The sequence below is a fragment of the Prionailurus bengalensis genome, chromosome D2 (assembly GCF_016509475.1).
Source record: "Prionailurus bengalensis isolate Pbe53 chromosome D2, Fcat_Pben_1.1_paternal_pri, whole genome shotgun sequence".
In the NCBI taxonomy this organism is placed as follows: domain Eukaryota; kingdom Metazoa; phylum Chordata; class Mammalia; order Carnivora; family Felidae; genus Prionailurus; species Prionailurus bengalensis.
In genome coordinates, this window is record NC_057351.1 from 71,113,684 (window position 1) to 71,134,720 (window position 21,037).

General features: G+C 48.2%; 1 protein-coding gene across 27 annotated transcripts in view; it reads right to left on the reverse strand.

Annotated features, from left to right (window-relative positions):
* The window catches only part of ABLIM1 (actin binding LIM protein 1), a 300,499-nt gene that overhangs the window by 138,718 nt on the left and 140,744 nt on the right, over positions 1 to 21,037 (reverse strand). For all 27 annotated transcript variants that reach the window (XM_043597635.1, XM_043597630.1, XM_043597643.1 and 24 more), the window contains exon 2: positions 439 to 573. In XM_043597635.1, the coding sequence (XP_043453570.1) occupies positions 439 to 573 (135 nt within the window). The remainder of the gene's footprint in view (positions 1 to 438; positions 574 to 21,037) is intronic.

A 21,037-nucleotide genomic window follows, 5' to 3' on the forward strand; every position in this document is an offset into this window, starting at 1 on the left:
CACACACACACACACACACACATGCTCATGCACACACACATGCTCCCCGCTTACCCCACAGGATCCAGTGAGTTAGAACCCTAATCTTACAAGCTTACCAGCCCTTCTGTAAATAATGGCTGTCGGGACAAGGTGACTTTGGGGTAAGAGTTTCCCATTTCAGGGGAAAAACACAAAACTGTTTTTACTGTTCTCCCTCTTCCCAGGATCAGGGCCCTCAGTAAACATTCAAAGGCCTGTGTACCATTAGTCTTTGGGGGACTTAGCCTCCCCCATGTGTCGGCTCCAAGCAAATTAGAGAAAATAAGTGACGCCAGGGCTTTTGAGCACTCACGTATCACCTGGTGGCCTGGCATGGGGTTAAAGGGAAGGGACAGATCCTGAGGTTGAGCACAGATTGTGACATGCCTTTAGACCAGGAAGCTGGAGGCACCATACCTTTGCAGGTGAAACATTTTATGTGGAAATGTTTGGTCTGGACCCGAAGCACTTCACCCTTGCATGGCTCCCCACATTTATGGCAGTGAATGACAGGCTTCTCCGATGGGTGGTGAGGGTCCTGAGGGTGCGCCACTGGAAAAAACCGACAAGAGACCCATGTGAGTAGAAAGCATTCCTACAAAAGGGGTCAATTACGGGCGTACATAAATATCCGCATAATTGGGGCGCCTGGGTGGCTCAGTCGGTTAAGCGTCCGACTTCAGCTCAGGTCACGATCTCGCGGTCCGTGAGTTCGAGCCCCGCGTCGGGCTCTGGGCTGACGGCTCAGAGCCTGGAGCCTGTTTCCGATTCTGTGTCTCCCTCTCTCTCTGACCCTCCCCCATTCATGCTCTGTCTCTCTCTGTCCCAAAAATAAATAAACGTTAAAAAAAAAAATTTAAAAAAAATAAAAAAAAAATATCCGCATAATTATGTTACCCAATGAGCCACACGTTGATTCAAGAAGGATGAACTGAGCCCCTTCCCTGTGCCATCATCATGAGGATACACTGAAAAATAAGAGAGCTGTGGCTTTAACAGTCCAGGGGGGAAAACACTTGACTTGTCCCTCTGGGAACCAGCAACCCTCTTTCTTCCTCCCAAACCTCTGTAGGACTACATAACTGGGCCATTAAATATATGATCTTGTATGGTTTAATATTTTGTAATATGTATTTGTCATATGTCTTTATTTTGGTCTAGAAACACCTTTCAGTAAGGAGTTCACTATTGACTGTAAGCTCCTCAAGGATGGGGACAATTTCTTACAGTTCGTATTTTCCCCCCATTTTGTATTCTTCTTCCTTCCCCCAGCTGGTCAGAGCACAGCAGAATGCTCATGCCCCAAAGGAGCTCAGCAAAGGTTTATTGACTCATTAGATAGCACGTGCTGGCTAGTTTCTCATCTGGTCTACCAGAGTCACCCCTGACCTTCCTCTGGCAGCTCATTTCACCCGCTGGAGGCCTATGAGGAGCCTCCTGCCGTGTGCACATGACCTGATACACACAGTGTGGGCGCTAACTTTTAAAAAAAGAAGTTACCAATAACTATGGGGGTCTCTCCGAACCTCAGTTTCGTTTCCTGTAAACCAAAAGGGATCGGTTGGACCAAGGGACTGCCAAGGTCTTTTCAGGCTCTAAAGTCATATGCTGCGTCTCACTGGCATTGTTCTCCCCATTTCCAGAGTTTAGCCTTCAGAACGTGGAAGTTATTGAGACTGTCCTGGCCCATAAAAGGCAGAGAGATGACACTGTGGCCTGGAGCTGACCAAGGGTCTTCATGTAACCCGCAATTTCTCCAGCCAAAGAATGCAGAGAGGCACTTTTTGCTAGTTTTTTTTTTTTCCCCCTGATTTGAGTCCTCGGGAGGAAGAACCATGTGATATAGAGAAATGTAGGACGTAAGTATCCACAAACGCAGGAGATGGGATAAGAACAGCGAACCTAAAAATTAATCAGCCAACACAAAGAACAAAGATGACTTCTTTTCCTGCAACGGCAAAGCCAGGTAGGACAGGGGAGAGCTGTGGGCAGATATGCTGACACTTGATTTAGAGAGCCCGTTACAGCAAGGAGCTCACAGGACACCACAAGTATAATGCTGCATTGTTTCTCTCAGACCACTCTCACGTTGTCATTTCACCTGGAAAGAGGAAGAACGACCCAGTCCAAATAATCCATTGCTAGCTGAGTTCTGAGCAACAAGGTGGTCCTTGGGAGATTTTGACCAGGAGCAGGTGTGGTTTCAGGTTAAACACCTGATCCGAATTCTCTGCCCCGGACCTGGGGAGCGTCAGCAAAGGTACCACCATTGTGACACGCCTGCGTGGCCTTCTCTGCCCCCTGGGATCGCTCTTGGAAATGTGTATTTACACCAGAAGTCAGCGTTACCAAAGGCAATTAAGGAGGGGCATCCTCTCCAGATTGCTAAAAAACAAAACAAAACAAAACAAACCACTGACTTTTAAAGTGATGTGTAACAAGGCCCCGAATCTATTTACCTGGGCATTAAAAAAAAAAAAAGGTTCGCTTGGGGCGCCTGGGTGGCTCAGTCAGTTAAGCATCCAACTCAGGCTCAGGTCATGATCTCCCGGTTCATGAGTTTGAGCCCCCCATGAGGCTCTCTGTTGTCAGCACAGAGCCTGCTTTGGATCCTTTGTCTGTCTGTCTCTCTCCGCCCCCTCCCCAGAATAAATAAATAAACTCAAAAAAAAAAAAAAGATTCTCTAGCAATATTTGCTTTAAGTACTGGTGGAAAATATGACTATGAATTTTTGTTTTGTTTCTTAATCCTGCTTCCAGTGAGAATGGAGGAAAGGGGTATTTATTGAGCATCTATCCACTAAATGGCAGGCATGGTGCTGAGTGCTGATGCACAAGTCATTCTCTCCCATCGTCACCACCGCCCCCGCCTCTCGGTGATGTGAGTAATACGGTTCCCATTTGACAGATAAGCAAATGGAACAAGTTCTTGAGCAACCTGCTCAGGGAACAATAAGTAGAAGCTGGAAGCTCGACACTCAGGCCTTTCTGCCTCCCAAACTTACGCTTCTCCCGTACTATTTGTCTGAGTTGCAAACTGTTATGAGTCAGGCAAGGATTTATTTATCCAAGCTCCAGGGCGGTTCTGAAAGCAGCAACTAGGACTTGGCTTATGAAGGGAACAAACAGTGTGTGTGATAAAGTATCACTAGTGGGCGTGGCACCCGGTGAGAATCTGCAAAGCAGCTCTGCGGACCCCCTGAATCAGAACCCCCGGGGCCATATATCCAAAAATTCCTCAGCCCCACTGAACGAGGGGTGGGAATTAGGGATCTATCATTTTAGTCAGCTCCTCAGGTGATTCTTACCCACATTCTAGTTTCAGAACGATTTTCCTCTAGAATTGAAACAATACGGATAAGCAAGTTACAGGAAAGTTAACTGAAAAAAGCAATCCATAAGACCATCCTCCTCAGAAACAATACTGGAGCAGAGCGGATCTCTTGGACATAAGGGAGAATGCATTTTTTGGATACTGTTGTGCAGTTTCTCTTGATGCTTGAATTCCTTATAGCTAAGCAAGCAAGCCGTGCTGAGTAATGATGAGGGAAGGAAAATATCATTTCACTTCTTGGCTTTCCCCTTTGTCTCAACGAAGGTGCCAGACCGACTGCCGGCACCAGCCACAAAGGTCAGAATTGGGATCGGCATCTGTATTTTGCAAGCATTTCCCTCTGGAAATATATATTACACCATGTCCTCCTGCCCAGAGGTGACCTTTGTGCTCACCCAGAGATGAGCACAGCCTATATCGTGTCTACTCGCCTTTCCATCACACATCAGCCTCGGTAGGCAGACACATATCAGAACAACGCCCTGGTGAAGAAATGGGCTTTCCTTATTAGAGAATGCAGAATCCAAAGACCAAAAGAAGAGTGTTCATTTCACCCCAACAACATCGACAAAAGAATCTCGCTCCTTTTTAAAGAAGAATAAAGAAGTTCGTTTTACCCAAGTGCCTTTGGCAGTTTGGCTAACACCACATGTATGTTCGTTGGCTCAAGTCTACACGTTTTGAAATAACGCCGAGTCAGTCGCGATATGGCAATGACAGTAACTCCACCCTCCTCTTAACGCCTGCTGGCTCTGTTGCTAATTTTTACGCCACTGAGCCATCTTTCAGAGCCTGGCTGGTCCCTTGTTCTACTGATAGGGAGACTGGGGGGCAAAGAGCTTACATCCCTTGCCCAAAGTTACTAGCAAGTTACTGGCAGAGTCACATCTAACGAGCTTCCTGACTCTTTCTACTGTACCAAGTCAATGATTTACCCTGGAACTTGCATGGACATGCTTAAAATCTTTCATGGCTCATCAGTTCGTTGCTAAAATAAGAATAGTACAGGGGCGCCTGGGTGGCTCAGTCGGTTAAGCGGCCGACTTCGGCTCAGGTCATGATCTCGCGGTCCGCGAGTTCGAGCCCCGCGTCGGGCTCTGGGCTGACAGCTCAGAGCCTGGAGCCTGTTTCAGATTCTGTGTCTCCCTCTCTCTGACCCTCCCCTGTTCATGCTCTGTCTTTCCCTGTCTCAAAAATAAATAAAATGTTAAAAAAAAATTTTAAATAAGAATAGTACAATGAAATACCAAAAGCATGGTCGCATACTTTCTGAACAGTGAGGAAATATATATGAAGAGCCACGAGTCCATTTGCCCATAAAGGTAAAGGGGTTCCTCCACTATGTGATATCCAGTTTGGAGGGATTCTGGCTACTCAGATAAATAGCCCACTGCAAGCTGAAAAGTTTCACGCTGCCTGTCACAGGCAGACAAGGCAAGTCAGTCACATCTCTGAAACTCCATTAAGGACAGAAACCAAAGTGCCATTTTGGATGCATTACTTGTGAAAATGCCTATGAGATATTGCAGGTGGTGAGGCTGGGGGACTGAGATCCGTAAGGCAATCCCAGTAACCTTCAGTGTCCCCAAGCAGAGGCCACTACAGGTATTAAGAAGGCCACAAAGACTAGGCGAAGTCCTTCCTTTTAATCTACAACCAGCCTCGTCTTGCCCAACAGACCAAGGTAGTAGACCCCCAGAAACAGAACATCTGAGAAAGCGTATCTGAAATAGAAATCTCCTCAGCAGGTGACAATCACAAACCCATGACAGAGTACGCAGCGTGAATCATGACTTGTCCCGGATCATCTAAGACATTCAGAATCCTCTCCTGGGTGCCCTCCTCTCCCAAAGGCCCCAGCACTCCCTTAGCCGCCTTTGAAACTACAACGCTTTGTGCCTGATGGCTTTCTGAGCGCTCACATCTGCATTTTGTCATTTCACTCTCAAAGAGCACTAGGAGGCAGGAAGGACAGGAACGGTCAACCCCGGTTAACAAATGGGCAGACAGAGACTCAGAGGGATGAAGTGACTCCGCCACGGTGACACAGCCAAGAAATGGAGTTGGCCGCCAATGAATGCAGTGCTCTCTACACCCAAACAGTCCCCTGATCACTGCCACTCGGAACCCTGTAATCATCCTTGATTCCAGCCTCTTTTCATGTCCCCACTAAATTCTCTCCGCTGTCTGAGAGACAGTGCCTGAGCACCCCCTTCCTCTTGCCACCCAGATCCTGCCCTTCACCCCTTTTTCTCAGCGTGTGGAGAGTTTTCTACTCCCTGGTTCTTCTCCAATGTGACCTGCAAAGAGGTGGCACATAAATCCCCACTAAGTGTGGGCTGTGCTTGGTGACTTCTTCCAACGAGGGCAGTAGGGACAGGAGGGAAAGAGGAACTCTGCAGTGGGAAAATCTGGTGGGCACTACCTCAGCCAGGTGCTCAAGGTCAACATCAACAGTGACAGCCACAGTGATAGTCTGTACCAGTGAGATGATGTGGTAAAAATGGGCACTTTGCCTCTGTGATCTTCTTTCCAAAAAAACCCGATAACCCTAGTCTAAGCATGAGAAAATTCCCAGATTGACATTCTGCAAAGACCTGACCAGTACTCTTCAAAATTGTCCAAATCACCAAAGACAAGGAGGCAAGTCCTCTTGTCACAGCCACAAGAAGCCTGAGATGATGTGGTAACTAAACCTAATGTGGCCCCCTGAGGAGATCCCAGAACAGAAAAAGGACGTTGGAGAAAAACCAAGAAAATACGGATAAAATATTGACTTTGGTTAATAATGCATCAATATTGGTTAATTATAATGCACGGATTATATTAATGTAAAACGTTACTGACCTGGGAAATTTCAGGTATACAGAAATTCTCTGTACTAACTTCTCACGTTTTCTACAAATTGAAAAGTGTTCTACAAAATAAAGTTCCTTAAAGTAAAAACAAAATACTTCTGATGGACTCAGTCCCAGTCCATCAAGCCTAAAGTGCTCTGAGTAGCTTCAGAGATCTTCAATAACACGGTCCCCACCAGCTATTTAGATATCTAAGCTATTTAGTATTTGCAGAGTACTGAGCACTGTGAAAAGTGGTTCTGAACCAACCGCAAAGAATGCACACAGTACTCTATGACTTGTTTATATAAATATGCCAATCCCCTTTTGGTTGGGCCCTCTGACCACTCCCTGGTCTACGATCTTCAGCATCCCCAGAGCCTTCACACATGGCTCTGTGCCTCACCTAGAACCCTTTCTTCTTTTCCTGCTTGTCCAAATCCAACCTGACCCATGGGGCCGAGCCCAGCTCCTGGCTCTTCTCTGAAGTTCTCCCTCTGGTCTGTGTTGATCCAATACTCCATTCTCCCCCACGTCCTCCCGCACTTAATACCTGTATTGTCACCCAGCATCTGACTTTGTCTTGTTTTGTGCTTATTTTGCTTTTGTGTCACAATGCGTCAACCCTGGCCTTATGCAACCGCAAGCTCCACAGCCAATTACTCCAAATTTCTGGTTACTTCTCGCTTCACGCAGCAAATAATCCGGGTTGCCATCTCTGGACTTCTCAGTTCAATTTCTGGATCAGGGAAAATATGGTTGCCACCCAATACCGTTACTGGAGCATCTCCCACGTGAAGCTACGGAGTTCTGAATTCACGGCATCTCAGTAGATAACTCCACTCTATTATTACAGCAGGTACTATTTATTGAGGACTTACTATGTTCCGGGCATTAAGAGGACTAATTTATCCTTGTGATCACAGATCATTCTCACAGATGCCTTATGGGGGTGCTGTCTTCTTATTCCTATAGTGCTGAGGAGGGTACCTCCGCTGAACTGGATCCCTTGTTCAAGATCACACAGCTAAGAAGTAGTCTGACTCCAAAGCCCGTGCTCGGGAGCACTGCACAGGGGATTTCCACAGGAAAGCCGTATCCAGCACAGAAGGAAATGAGACCAGTGCAACGTACTAGCTAAATTCTGATTACACAGCTCACAGGCGGGGAACACCCAGCTGCATCATAATCCCAAAGGTAACACCTGCTAGTAAATAAGCAGATGGGAAATAGCACTTCAAATATAAAAGGAAATTAGTCCAGGCTGCAGCAATTTATGGGAAAAGAACACTCACAGGGTGAGGGTGATACAGGGAGGAAACGCAGCCTGCCACCAGGACGGCCGTCCCTGTGGCCTCCGCCTTGAGCACGGGCCTGGATTGGAAAAGGGTCTCTTGTGAGGATTCGTCTGCATCTGCAATCACAGAATGATATTCTGCTGGTAAGGTTGGCTGCCGCTTAAAGGTGGGCTTCCTATTCTCCTAGGAGTCTACGTTGCCGAGACTGTTGGATTACCTAAAATATTTCCTGAGCTTCTACCCCATTAGTTCCCATTTAATGGTAAACACACATCACAGAGATGCTCCGGCTTCTCTCCACTCCTACTCCCCTTCTTTGTGCTAGAAGGGCACTGCTATTGAGCCCAGGAAACAAGAAACTCAAGAGTTTACGTAAGTGCACAGAGTGCTTAATTTGCAGTTTACCTAAAAGTCAATTTCCTGCTGTGCCAAGTGGTAGTTCCTTGGAGCTACACACCGTAACCCTGTCATTAGCTGCTCAAAATGATCTTCCTCTTTAATTGGCTTCCACGACCTAATTTTTTTTTATACCACGTTAGTTTGTTAATCAGGATTATTATGTGGGCACAAAACGCAGGGCTGCCTTGGCACTGACACTCCCGGCAGGCGGGCAGCAGGACGGCTGAGTTCTGGCTTCCCTGCCACCTGTCACCCTCCACTTGTAAGATGTCCGCACACTCAGTTCGCCTTTCTGACGCGGCGCCAACAGGTCTTCGCTATTCCTCTCAACTAAAAGGCACAGTCAGCAACCGGTCAGCCGGGCTCCTGCTTATAGAAACGTCCCAGGCTCAAATCCAGTTAATCTGATTCTCGCAAGGCAAAGAGGTCCTAGGATTATGATGATTCAGCCAGGAAGTTTCCTCCTTGTAAATTACATGACCCTTTGGCCCGGATGTGCTACACCTGCCTTCTGTAGAGGAAGGCAAGTCTCAGAAAGGGACCTAAAAGTCACCTTGGTGCCCTCGCCGCCTCCTAAAAGAGTGAGTCCTCAGACACACCTCTAGGCTGAGATAACTCACTGAGGCAACACCCTTCTGTGACCTCCGCTAGCCTTTCTTTGACGCACTCAGTAATGTTACTTTGGGGTGCAGTCATTTGCTTAGAGTCCCGCCTCCCCTCCCTCACAGTAATTGGAAAGGACTTTGGATCAGGAGGCCGGATCCCTGCCTCTCGGGCCTGCGTTCCCGCCATGTGCTTCTCTTCCCCCCGAGACGGTAAAGAGGGTCTAAGAATACAGGTCTCGCCTCCCAGGTGACCACATGACGTCATCCCCTCCAGTACTACCCTAGCGCACAGAGGTCCACATCAGCAGAAACTGTCACCAGCCTGCATGAGCAGGCATGTCTCACGTATGACAAAAATCCCTTCTGAAATTTGATAGAGCCTTTTAAGGCCAGCCGGGAATCTCACATTGTCCCTTCCCCGGAAAGCCCATTTAGAAATGGATCGAGTCGGGGGGCACGTGGGTGGCTCCGTCGCTTAAGCATCCAACTCTTGATTTCGGCTCAGGCCATGATCTCACGGTTCGTGAGTTCCAGCCCCGCATCGGGTTCTGCACTGACAGTGCACAGCCTGCTTGGGATTCTCTGTCTCCCTCTCTCTGCCCCTCCCTGCTTGCTCTCTATCTCTCTGTCTCTCAAAATAAGTAAACATTTAACGACATTAAAAAAAGCAAAAAAAAGAAATGGATCAAGTCAAACCAAGTGGGCAGTGGCTTCAGTCGGAACCGGGCTGGCAAAACCCTACATCTTTACAGGCTGCTAGAGAGTGACCTCCTTGCTGACCTAGAGACTGGGACAGACCGTGGTCCCCCTGGAGCCATTCTGGGAACACGAGTTTAGAGACAGGATCACGGTCTATTAGCATCCGGGCCTACGGTCACGGGACAGGGTTTAGCTTAGGCACGATACCAATATTGGCTTCCAACTCCAGACACCTTAGAGGGGTTAAAATAGAAAGAACCAAGACATAGGTCCAGGCATCCCTGTGAGGTACGAACTGAAGTCTGACAACAGCACAGGAAGCTCCCGGCTGTCTTTGCCTTTTGTTTTGGCTGCTTTTACTCACGGCTCAGGATACTACGGGAATGACCGATTAGTTAAAAATAGCATTTTAGACAAACTAATGAAAATGACGGATATGTGCATTCGTACTTCACGATTTATAAAAGGGGTCCAAGTATATTATCTCCCTTGATCCCATCAACTTCAAATTCGCCTCATTCTACAGCCATGAAAAGTGACCTTCAGAGACACTAAGGGACTTGCCCCACGAGTGGGAAGCCGGAGCTGGTTTTGCTGTGGAGAGCCGGCCGTGCACTGCCCGCCCAACTGTGCGGCCAGTGACTTCACCTTGTAGTTTGAGATAGGCCGTGGGGGGAGAGTCGGCGGGGGGGGGGGGGGGGGGGGGGGGATTTACACTATGGTTATTGGCAGCCTTTACACATCCAGGCTTTCTCCTGCCCCCCCTCCCAGAGCGTTTACCAGCACACCATGGTGTCCAGGCTATAATGCTAGTAAGCAGCAAGATGAGCCTTTTGGTTCAGGTAAATTCCAAATTCTCGAAATCAGAATTTGAACCCTTTCTGAAAAGGCACTCCCACTCGCACTTTGTGAACAAACACAGCAGCTCACCTTGCCCTGGTTCTCTCTGGTGTCTGCACCCACGGCGAGGCGGGGAGGGGGAGACAAACGCAAATAGTTCGTGTTCCCAGCGTCCAACACGCAAAATCAGACACGATTTTACAAATGCTAGAACTGCTCTCTGGGTACGGAGAAGAGATTCTCTTCCCGGAGTTTAAGAGAGCAGAGACTTCGCAAAGTCTATCACCGGGAAAGAAAAAATATGTTTGAAGTCCTACGCAGGACTGGGGGACAGGGAACAGAGAGACATTAAAAATATGCCTCCATGAAAACGAAATGCAACCTTACCATCCTCGGGAAATGATCTCTCATCAACAGAGTCAACAAATGTTGACCGAGTGATTGCTGCTGCGTGTGCTGTGTTGTGCCGGCACTGTGGGGACTCCAGAGACAGACTCCAAGCTATCCCTGCCTCTGAAGGCGGGGATCCCAGACATGTGCACAGCCCGCAGCAAGTCCTACCTGGAGAGCCGATCAGAGCAGAGAGAAAACCACTCGGGGGCTTTCCTGGGAGATGAAGGGTATAGGACGGGCACAGACAATATGTAAGGACTTCTGAAGAGACGAGCAAGCACTAGGCTGGGACAAATGGGTGGAGAAAGTTCCGCTAGAGAGGAGAGAGTGTGATTTGACCCTGGGGGGTGGGCTGCAGGTGACAGGGTGATGGGGAGGACAGTTCAGAGAGCAGGGGCGCCATGAGCCCTTCGGGCCTGAAGAGGGGAGAGCCCGGAGCATGCTGGGGGCATGATAAGTCAGGCCTGGCCATCTTCTGAAATAGAGGCTTCATGGCCAAGAGCAACAGAAGGAGAAAGGGGCAACGTTTCTTTTTTTTAATTTTTTTTTCAACGTTTATTTATTTTTGGGACAGAGAGAGACAGAGCATGGACGGGGGAGGGGCAGAGAGAGAGGGAGACACAGAATCGGAAACAGGCTCCAGGCTCCGAGCCATCAGCCCAGAGCCTGACGCGGGGCTCGAACTCACGGACCGCGAGATCGTGACCTGGCTGAAGTCGGACGCTCAACCGACTGCGCCACCCAGGCGCCCCCTTTTTTTTAAAAATTTTTTTTTCAACGTTTATTTGAAAGGGGCAACGTTTCTAAGCCCTTGACATTCCTATAAACTCTAGATCCTTACAGCTTAGTAGGGTAGATAGAGGGAGATGGAAGGAAGAGGGTGGGGAGAGAGAGAGAGAGAAAATGCATGAGAATGAATGCATACGAATACAAGGTAGCGAATAAATCGTGTGCCAGAAGAAAATTATAAGAGGAGGAAAGAGAAACCAGAAAAATGCTTCAAGAAGGAAGCACTCCTATGGCTGTGCGTCAAAGGAAGGGAGGGACTTAAATGAGTGGGAAGGAACAGGAAGGCATCTTAGACAACGAAGGGTGGGACAGGGTGTGTTTGGGGGAACATCTGGAAATCTGGTTTAGCTGGAGCACAGAGCGAAGGGCATCGTGGAATACAGGACAGTGAAAGACGTTTGCCCCTGTGCCTCCTTGGAGGGCAGGTTAAGGAACAAACTTTACCGTTCCTTAATTCTCTCTGGGTGGAGGTCTTGAGTGGAGTGATAGAATCAGAGAATAGTCTAGCTTATCTCTGACGAGCTGTGGTAGGACTGTTTTTCAGCCCACAGTGTAGGCAAACTGGGAGCCCCCTGCCCTCACAGGATGGCGTGCAGGGAGAGGTCACCCCAGTGGGCGAGCCAGTCACCGCACAGGTTCTGGTCAGAGAGATTTGGTGTGAATCCTGGCCGCACCCCTCTCAGCAATGTGATCTCAAAACAAGTTACCTTTCTTCCCGAAGCCTCAATTTCCCCTCCTGTGAAATGAGGATAAATCCTACTTTTGATACTTGGGAGGATACATGAGTTAATGTATGTAAAGTGCTCAGCACTCTTCCTGACAGCTCGTGAGTGTTCAAGAAACGGAAGCCATCGTTGTTTCCGTGGAGTTTCTTTTTTTAAATTTTTTTTAATATATATATATTTTAAGTTTATTTATTTTTGAGACAGAGAGAGACAGAGCATGAATGGGGGAGGGTGAGAGAGAGAGGGAGACACAGAATCAGAAACAGGCTCCAGGCTCTGAGCCATCAGCCCAGAGCCTGACGCGGGGCTCGAACTCCCGGACCGCGAGATCGTGACCTGAGCTGAAGTCGGACGCTCAACCGACTGAGCCACCCAGGCGCCCCTCCGTGGAGTTTCAATGCAGCAACATGGTGGGTCACACCTTAAGGTCCTTGATCATAAATACCCACGCACTCCACCTCAAAGTCAAATATGCTGAATTTCCTGTCCTGCTCTCTTCTGTGACTATTGGCAATGACACTTGCTTTTCTGCTGTGCGATACCCAGCGAATGGTCAATTCACCCAAGGAACCTTACAGCTTCCAATGTATCCATTCCAGTTTATCCCATCGGGCTGTAAACAGTAGGATTGGCCTTATCAAATTCACATTTCATACAATTCACACAAGTCACCTGTTTAAAGCGCACGATTCGACGGCTTGGGGTATATTCACAGGGCTGTGTGACCAGCGTATCAATCTAATTTTGGAACGTTTATCATCACCCCCAAAAGAAATCTCATACCCCTTAGCAGGTACTCCCAGATCCTGCCCCTGTTCAGTCCTTGGCAACCCCCAATCCATTTTCTGTCTCTGTAGATGTCAACCAGCAGGTTTGACTAGTGTGTGTTAGTCTCAGCTTTTCCACACTTGCTCAGCCATCAAAGGGAACGACTGTAGATACATAAGCAGCTAGGATCCACCCAAACCCTCTACACATCTCATACCTCATTGAGGCACGAAATCCTCCCCAGTCCCCAGCACATCCCCACCCTAAAAAAAAAAAAAAGCCCTCATTATCATTTCATCTCCGCTGCCCTCTTGGGAAAGACCCCATGAAAAGAAAAAAAATATATGAGCAAGATACCATCAGACCCAGTTCATGACTCATGTGGGAATTTTCACACTCACCGCTTGCCCAGAGGGATGTCAACACCAGTGTCGGCACCAGAGATGGGTCAGAAAATTAGACACAATGAGATATGCCTAGGAGTGATTGATGCCCTCACCAAGCAGGGTGTCTGGGGGGCTTACTGAACAGTTAGGGGAATGTGTCTTCACTGTGGGTCCGTGACTCATTTGCGCAATCCCTGTGTCACACAGCAACCACAATGATAGTTTAGGACAAAATCTGAGCGCATCGTTCCACTGACCAAGCCCTCCAAGTGCTTTCATCACACTGCTCAGGATGCCTCCCTGTGGCCCCGGAGCCCTGCCCACCTCTTCAGCCTCCTCAGGAGTCTCCAGCTCCCAGGCTCCAGTTCCCACAGCTTCAGGATCTCCAGATGCCCCTATCCCGCCCCCAAAAGGCTCGTCCCCTAGCTGCTTCCTTCTTCTGGTCTCATCCTAAAGCAGCTTACAGCTCTCAGAGGGCTTTCCCCAAACTATCTACATAAAGGCAGTCTCCTGGCTTCCCCACTTACCCTATCTCCTTCCTTGCTTTATTCTCATAATCTAAACATTCTGTGTATTTTCCGTGCTCTCCACCACAAGGCAACTGCCACTGTGTCCCCAGGGTCTCGCACAGTCCTGGCATAAGGTCCATGCTCCCTAAATGTGTGTTCAATCCATTCATTCATTGAACATGAGTCTCGTTCTCTTTCTTCACAACAGCCTCCAGGGGAAACTGCAAGCAAGTTGAATACCTTGGGTTCACGACAGTGTCTATCCTTTAGGTAATTCTGGTGATGTCAATACACTCAACTAATGACATAAGATACAATGCTTGCTTAAGTCTCAGGCTCAGAAAAAAACCAAAAGCTGAAGGGATGAGCTTACTGACGGACCAGTCTCAAATCAAGTCTGGCTAAGTTTCGGAGAACCACACAGCAAAGCACGATGGCCAACCGAACGGACCTTTGAGGAAGAACTGAGGTGGCCCTAGAACCTTGGAAATGTTCCCTACGGTGTCCCCAGGGCATGACATGAGGCTGTGGAAGAGTTGGCAGGACCCCTGCAGGTGGGTGGTCCACTTCCTCCAGGAAGAATCCGGAAGAACTTTAAAACCACGGCTTTTACCGGGTCCACAGGGACCTGAAACCAAGTCATTATTAGATACCTCATTTCATTCCACGGCAGAAAGACAGGGTAGAGTCATCAGTTTGCTTGCCCAGGGCATGTGGGCATCACAAACCCAGCTGAAGAATTCCTTGGTGAAGTTCTATCACAGGACAGGAGGTCAGTGGCCACAGGAAGCCACTCGTGTGGTCCTGGAGCAGCTTGGCATGACAAAGGTTTACAGTGTTGCTCTGCTTGAGGCAAACTGCAAAGAGATTGCCCAGCAGAAATGGGAGGGGGGGGGGCTTCCCTAGTTCCTTAATTTATCTATCTCAGTTCTGTTTATTTACCTGAGTCCTGAAACCAATCTGATGACTTAACTCCACCACAACGAACGCAGTGCCCCTGATTTTACTCAGCCAAGAGGAATGATAACAGTAATAGCAAGAACAGACCATCGCGGGGCTCTTGCCATGTGCCAGGCATTGTTGTAAATGCTTCACACATATCAATGGATTCAATTCTCACCATAGCCCTATGAAGTTGGTGCTTACAATATCTTTATTTTTTGATGAGGAAATCAAGGCACAGGGAAGCTAAATGCCTTGTCCAGGGTCACATAATCAGTAAACGGTAGAGCTGGGATGTGACCCCGGGCGGTCTGGCTGCAAATCTCCCACTCGTAAACACAACTTGTTTCTCACGTAAACCTCTCAAATCCTGAAGGCTCAGGGGATAATTCTACAAAGCCACAAAGGCGAATGGCAGGATAGTTATACCACAAGCAACAAATGAGAAAGAAACGGACATACACGGGGAAGCGTGCTGGAAGTTCAGGCTCTGAACCTCGTCTCTCCTGGAAATCCTATCCGAAGGCGGTGTGGCACTGCCCTCCATCCCTTGCAAATTTCATTCTTCTAACCACCCACGTGTTACTCTCATTTTCTCTGCAAGGGATCTTGGGCCATTCCCTTTCGCTCTGGACTGTGCACCTACCCTGCTACTTAAAAAAACAACTCTCCAGGTCAACTGACCTTCATTCACTTTATTGAGCACCTACTGCAAGATCCATGTTTGAAGCCTTTGCAGATATCATCTCATTTAAATTAATCCTGACAATAAAATGTGGAGATGGTCGAATGGTTTTTCTCCAGTGTTTTTATTGTTTTATCAAAGTTTAAGAGACTAGATACGCCTATATTCATAAAAAACCAAATATGTTTCCAATGCATGACAGCAACACTCTACTCCTCCTCCTGCCCCACAGGCAGATGTGTTCAACGTTTGGTGTTTTTCTGGCCTTCAACACTACATTTCTTTTTTTCTCTTTTTTCTTTTTTTGAGAGAGAGACAGATTGTGAGCAGGGGAGGGGCAGAGAGAGAGGGAGGCACAAAATCCGAAGCAGGCTCCAAGCTCCAAGCTGTCAGCACAGAGCCCGATGTGGGGCTCGAACTCACAAACTGTGAGATCGTGACCTGAGCCGAAGTCGGACACTTAACCGACTGAGCCACCCAGGCATCCCTATTATTATTTTTTTAAGCGGGTTTTTTGTTGCAGACACAGTAATAAGGCTTTCCAATGCTTAAACCCATCAGTTGGCTTACCAAACCTCCCCCACCTGGAGAGAAAAGGGGGCATTCTCAGTACCGTTGTTCACCGAAGAAAAAATGGAATCTTCGGCAGGGTAAGAGTTTGGCTCCCTGTCCTCTGGGAAGTAAGCAGCGGAGACGTGTTCATGTGATACTATTTGCCAGCGTTCACCCCTGGGCAGCGCGCCGCCTCCAGGTAAATAAGATGTACCGCCTATGGGCTGCACAACCCCAGAGGGTCCTGCTCCACTACAGGAGGATCAGAACAGCACCCTGGAGGGAAGCGATGCACAGGCTGTGTAACAAAAGGGCCTTCCCACCTCTCCAAATGCCCCCAGATTGCTTGCACGGTACCGGCCCCCTACCTAATAGTTTGTATCGGTTTCCCTCTGTGCTAGCAAGCTGCAGCTCTCTGTCTGGCCTTGTTGGCTTGATTCATGTTTCGGCTCTGCCTTCTCTGCCCACTTATTATGCAAACCCACAATATTAGCGCCGCCGCCCTGCGGTCCTGTGGCTTTCGCGGTGGGTGTGGCCTTTCCCTGAGGGCGTCTCCAGTCACACCAGCTCCCTCCGAGGGCAAGAGGCCACTCTTGGCCTCTTGTTTCGAAAGTCCCAGTGCACTGAGAGTCCTGTTGCACACTGCAGGGGTGCCTCTCACTCAAGATGGGAGTGATGGCAGACGTGTCCTGAACCGGAAGAAGGACCACGACTTTCCTGCTATGCTGAAGGCTTGCTATCACAACTCAGCTCTCAGACGTTCCTGAGTGAGGGGTGACTTCTCTCCAAAGCCCCCAAACTACGGTATTTCTGGAAGCACTCGGAATGCTATGTATATAGCACACGGTGCCCCACAGACAAGCAGAAGAGCGGCTGCACTGATGGTGGGTGAGACGATGCCCGACAGGCTGTGCCAGCCCTGAACTTGCCCTTCTCTCCTTGGCTGAGATGCAAAACCAAGGAAACCCAGTGAGCAAGGTGACAGGAAGTGGTGATGTAGAAACATAGGGAAAAATGCTCCTAAATGAAAAAGCAGTTCCAGAAATACCAGGCTTAGAAGCTGATGAGGCCTAAACAGGGGTTTCCTTTGGCTTTGCTGCTAAACTTGAGCCAAGTAGCATTTTACTCGGCATTTAGCAGCGGGGTCAAGTCTTAATTGTTTCAAGAGCCCAAAAAGAGGACACCAAATTCTGGCCAACATCTGTTGAGGATAAAACGATCGCTAAAAGATTCTACGGTTATTTTGTCAAAACTTTTCCAGCTGCAAGGGAAGAAACCCAACTTCACCAAAGCACACCCATCGTACGAGTATCCAAGATAGTAATGGGGGTATCCAAGATAGAATGGGGTGCCCAGGAAAGTACCTGATTCTGTCTTCATCCAACAAAACTTTAGGTTTTCAAACTTCACTTTGACCTAATGAAACATGAAATCAGTTCAACGGATCATGACCAGCGTATTTTAAAACTAGAAGAGAATAAGGTGCCTGGGTGGCTCAGTTGGGTAAGCATCCAAGTCTTGGTTTTGGCTCAGGTCAGGATCTCACGGTTGTGAGATCCAGCCGGGCACTGGGTTCTACACGGACAGTGTGGAGTCTGCGTGGGATTCTTCCTCTCTTTCTCTGCCCCTCCCCTCCTCATGCACACTGGCTCACGCGTTCTCTCTCTCTCTCTCTCTCTCTCTCAAGATAAACGTGAAAAAAAGTAAATAAAAAAGATAGAATATAGAGTAAATGTATCGTTTCACGTGACTTTTATTTTAGTCATTGCTATGCATATGCACAGGAGTCCTGGGTCCTGATGTGTGCAAACACACTCCCTGCTGTGGTTAGATTTGGTGAGTGGTGTTTTAAACCCCAGACCACAACCTGGAGGCCCTGAGGTGGAGTCCTGCCCACAGACGTGTTTCGTTTGGCCCACACAAAGATTTTTTTGTCGCTGTTGTGTTTGAAGAGAAAGTTGCATCATTTGCCAACGTTTAAACATCCGGAGATTTTACAGAAAAATGCCTATTTCTGGTCAGTCTTGAAAATTGGAAGCTCTGGCCACTTGGTGGACGTCTCCCCCTGAGAAGTGGGTGGGAGCAACAGAGTAGTTTCTCTCTTTCAAGGGCCACGCGGTCTGGTTTGCCCCAGTCTCCACTCAGTTAGGTCACCTGCCTAACTGGAGGCATCTGCCTGTACAATCTCTGGTTTGAACCAGATCCTGGACTCCTTCTTTTTTTGTTTAATTCTTAAAAAATATTTATTTATTCTTGAGAGAGAGAGACAGAGCACGAAGTGGGGAAGGGGCAGAGAGAGAGGGAGATACAGAATCCAAAGCAGGCTCCTGGCTCTGAGCCGTCAGCACAGAACCTGACGTGGAACTTGAACTCGCGCACTGTGAGATCATGACTCGAATCAAAGTCGGATGCTTAACCGACTGAGCCACCCAGGCGCCCAGCCCTCAACTTATTCTGACCCACAAAGCCCTCTGTTCCCCCTTGCTTGTGTCCATCACTGTACTAAGTGACCGATTAGATGCTCCTGCCAGACCCAGCTGGCTGTCTTTCCTCAGACAGAGGTTGTGCTTCATTGTTTCTGTTTTTGCCAATTCGACCACCTCTCATTTCCTCTTCATCTACTAGTTGTACTGTTATTCGTCCTTCAAAGCCTAGCCTGCTATGACCTCTCAGTGGAATTAATCACTCCCTGCACTGGGGTCCCATGCTACTTTAATAGTTCTCTGTCAAATATATTTCACATTGCATCATAACTATCTCTTTCCTTGTCTATGTTCCTTGCTAGAATACGAGTGCGTTCAGGTCAAGAACTGTATTTTGTTTGTTTGTATTCTTGATGGCGTACCTCTTTTTGGGTTCTACACATTTAAAAAAAATTTTATTATTATTTATTATTTTTTTAATTAAAAAAAATTTTTTAGCGTTTATTTTTGAGAAGAGAGAGACAGAGCATGAGTGGGGGAGGAGAGAGACAGCGGGAGACACAGAATCCGAAACAGGCTCCAGGCTGCAAGCTCTCAGCACAGAGCCCGAGGCAGGGCTCGAACTCACAGACCGCGAGATCACGACCTGAGCCGAAGTCGGATGCTTAACCGACTGAGCCACCCAGGCGCCCCCCAAATTTTTTATTTTTTAAAGTTTATTTATTTTGAGGGAGAGAGTGTGAGCAGGGGAGAGGGGTGGAGGGAGAGAGAATCCCAAGCAGACTCCACTGTCAGCACAGAGCCTGACACGGGGCTTGATCCCACAACTGTGAGATCACGACCTGCGCCGATATCAAGAGTCAGAGGCTTAACCGACTGAGCCACCCAGGCATCCCAGGTTCCAGACATACATTTAAATAAATATAACCATCTCCCCCACCTATACATACCATTCATTCATGTATTAGTTCATTCAACATCAGTGAGCACTTACTATGGAGAAGACACCGTGTTGTGGATACAAATTGAATTAAATGCCATCCCTAACCATAAGAAATATACAGAACCCCTCAAGGCCAATCTTAAATACTCCCTTTCCTAGACTGCTTTTTTTTTTATTCCTTCGAAACACAACTCTTGCTTTGAACCCCCAAAGAATATTGTTTATACCCATCCTACTGCCTTATTTCCCCTTGATTTGCATTCTCAGTCAGCACCCCTTCCAGCACCGGCTAATTCATTAACCTACTGAAGGTAGGAACTTTTCAGCGTATCAGGCAACTCCCAAAACGCCTTGCAGAGTGTAGGCCTTCGAAAGTCTATGATGTGATCAATAAGCCCATGGCTACGGTTCATCGTTTCAGGTGGGGACCTTTGCAGATGGCAGAACTAGTTGTATCTTCCACATGAGCAGGTACAGCATAACTGGACTTCAGTCCAGCAGAAACCGCTCTCGCCATTGCCCCCAAAACTCTCTTCTTTGGTGGCTGTCCAGACAGGGTTCCCGTGAATGGCGCATAGACAGCAGTCCAGTGGACACTCATACATCCCATGGGTTACTTACCGGACCCTCCATGGACCTGGGAACCCACAGCCCCCGCCATTTTTCTGAGGGGTACTCTCCCACCAGCCACTCCACTGTGATTGCTACCAACTTCCGGTCGTTCTTAATTTTTCTCAAGCGTCTTTCTTCACAATGTTTCACGTAACGGACAACAACAGAAAGAATACAGACAGCTAGAATACAGAGGAGCTAGAGTGGGGGTGAGTAAAACACTCCGCGCCTCAATAATAGATTTTAGCTCCTCGAAGACCAAACAGGAAGCTGTAGCCTTTGTGAGCCAAGACACGTCTACTGAAGCCATCTTTTACCAAAGGTCTCCAAAGAGCTCTAAAACCCCAGTGAAAAGGCTCACCTGGCCCTTTGGGGATTAGGATTAATGCCTGCGGAGGGGCACTCCTGTGCCTGACTGCAAATCAGTGCCGCCTTCTCCGAGCCAGGCTGAGCCCCAGTCACTCCTGGGAAGAGGTGCTTTGGTTACCTTCGTCCCACACCCACCCCGCCCACCCTCTGCCCAACCAGTGTCCTAGGCTGACAGCAGTATCTGGCCACCCGAATCTCACAGGAGGCCCGGTTTATTACGCACTACACAGCCTCACTCTACACTGTAGGAGAGGCGGCGAGAATAACAGTCTTGTTTCTCTTTGACTTCTGTGCACGGTTAGCGAAATGGAATGGAGAGGCTACTTGCAGAAGAGTTCTCACTTACCTGCTTGCAAGGCTGATCCTTTTACCCACAGAAACGGTGGATTAGCTAGACCATGTCCAAGTGTGGTTCCTGGACCAAGAGCATCAACACCGCCTGGGAACTGCTAGAACTGCAAAACCTCAAGCCGTTCTCCAGACCTACTGAATCAAAAACTCTGGGGGCGGGGCGCAGAAATCCGTGTTTTCACAATCTCTCCGGGTGGTTCTGACGCCTGCTGATGTTTGTGGATCACTGGCCTAGGCAGTAATTTGCCGGAAGTATTAAGAAAGCCAGGATCTTCACGGTTAAGTCCAAATAGTCAAACAAATCAGGCTGTTTGATTGCATTAGGGCATAGAAACTAGCTCCTTGTGCCCCCTAGGGCACACTGGGCCATAATAGCATTAATCATGTCAATGTGAACACAAATACAATGTTTCAAAGAAAAGAGGTCAGGCATACAAATATTCACCCTCCCCAGTGTTAACAAAATTTGCCCTTGAATACACAGCTCCTGCCAATTTGGGATAAACATACCTCTCAGTATGAGTCACCATCGGGCCAACACACAATGAAATAGGAAG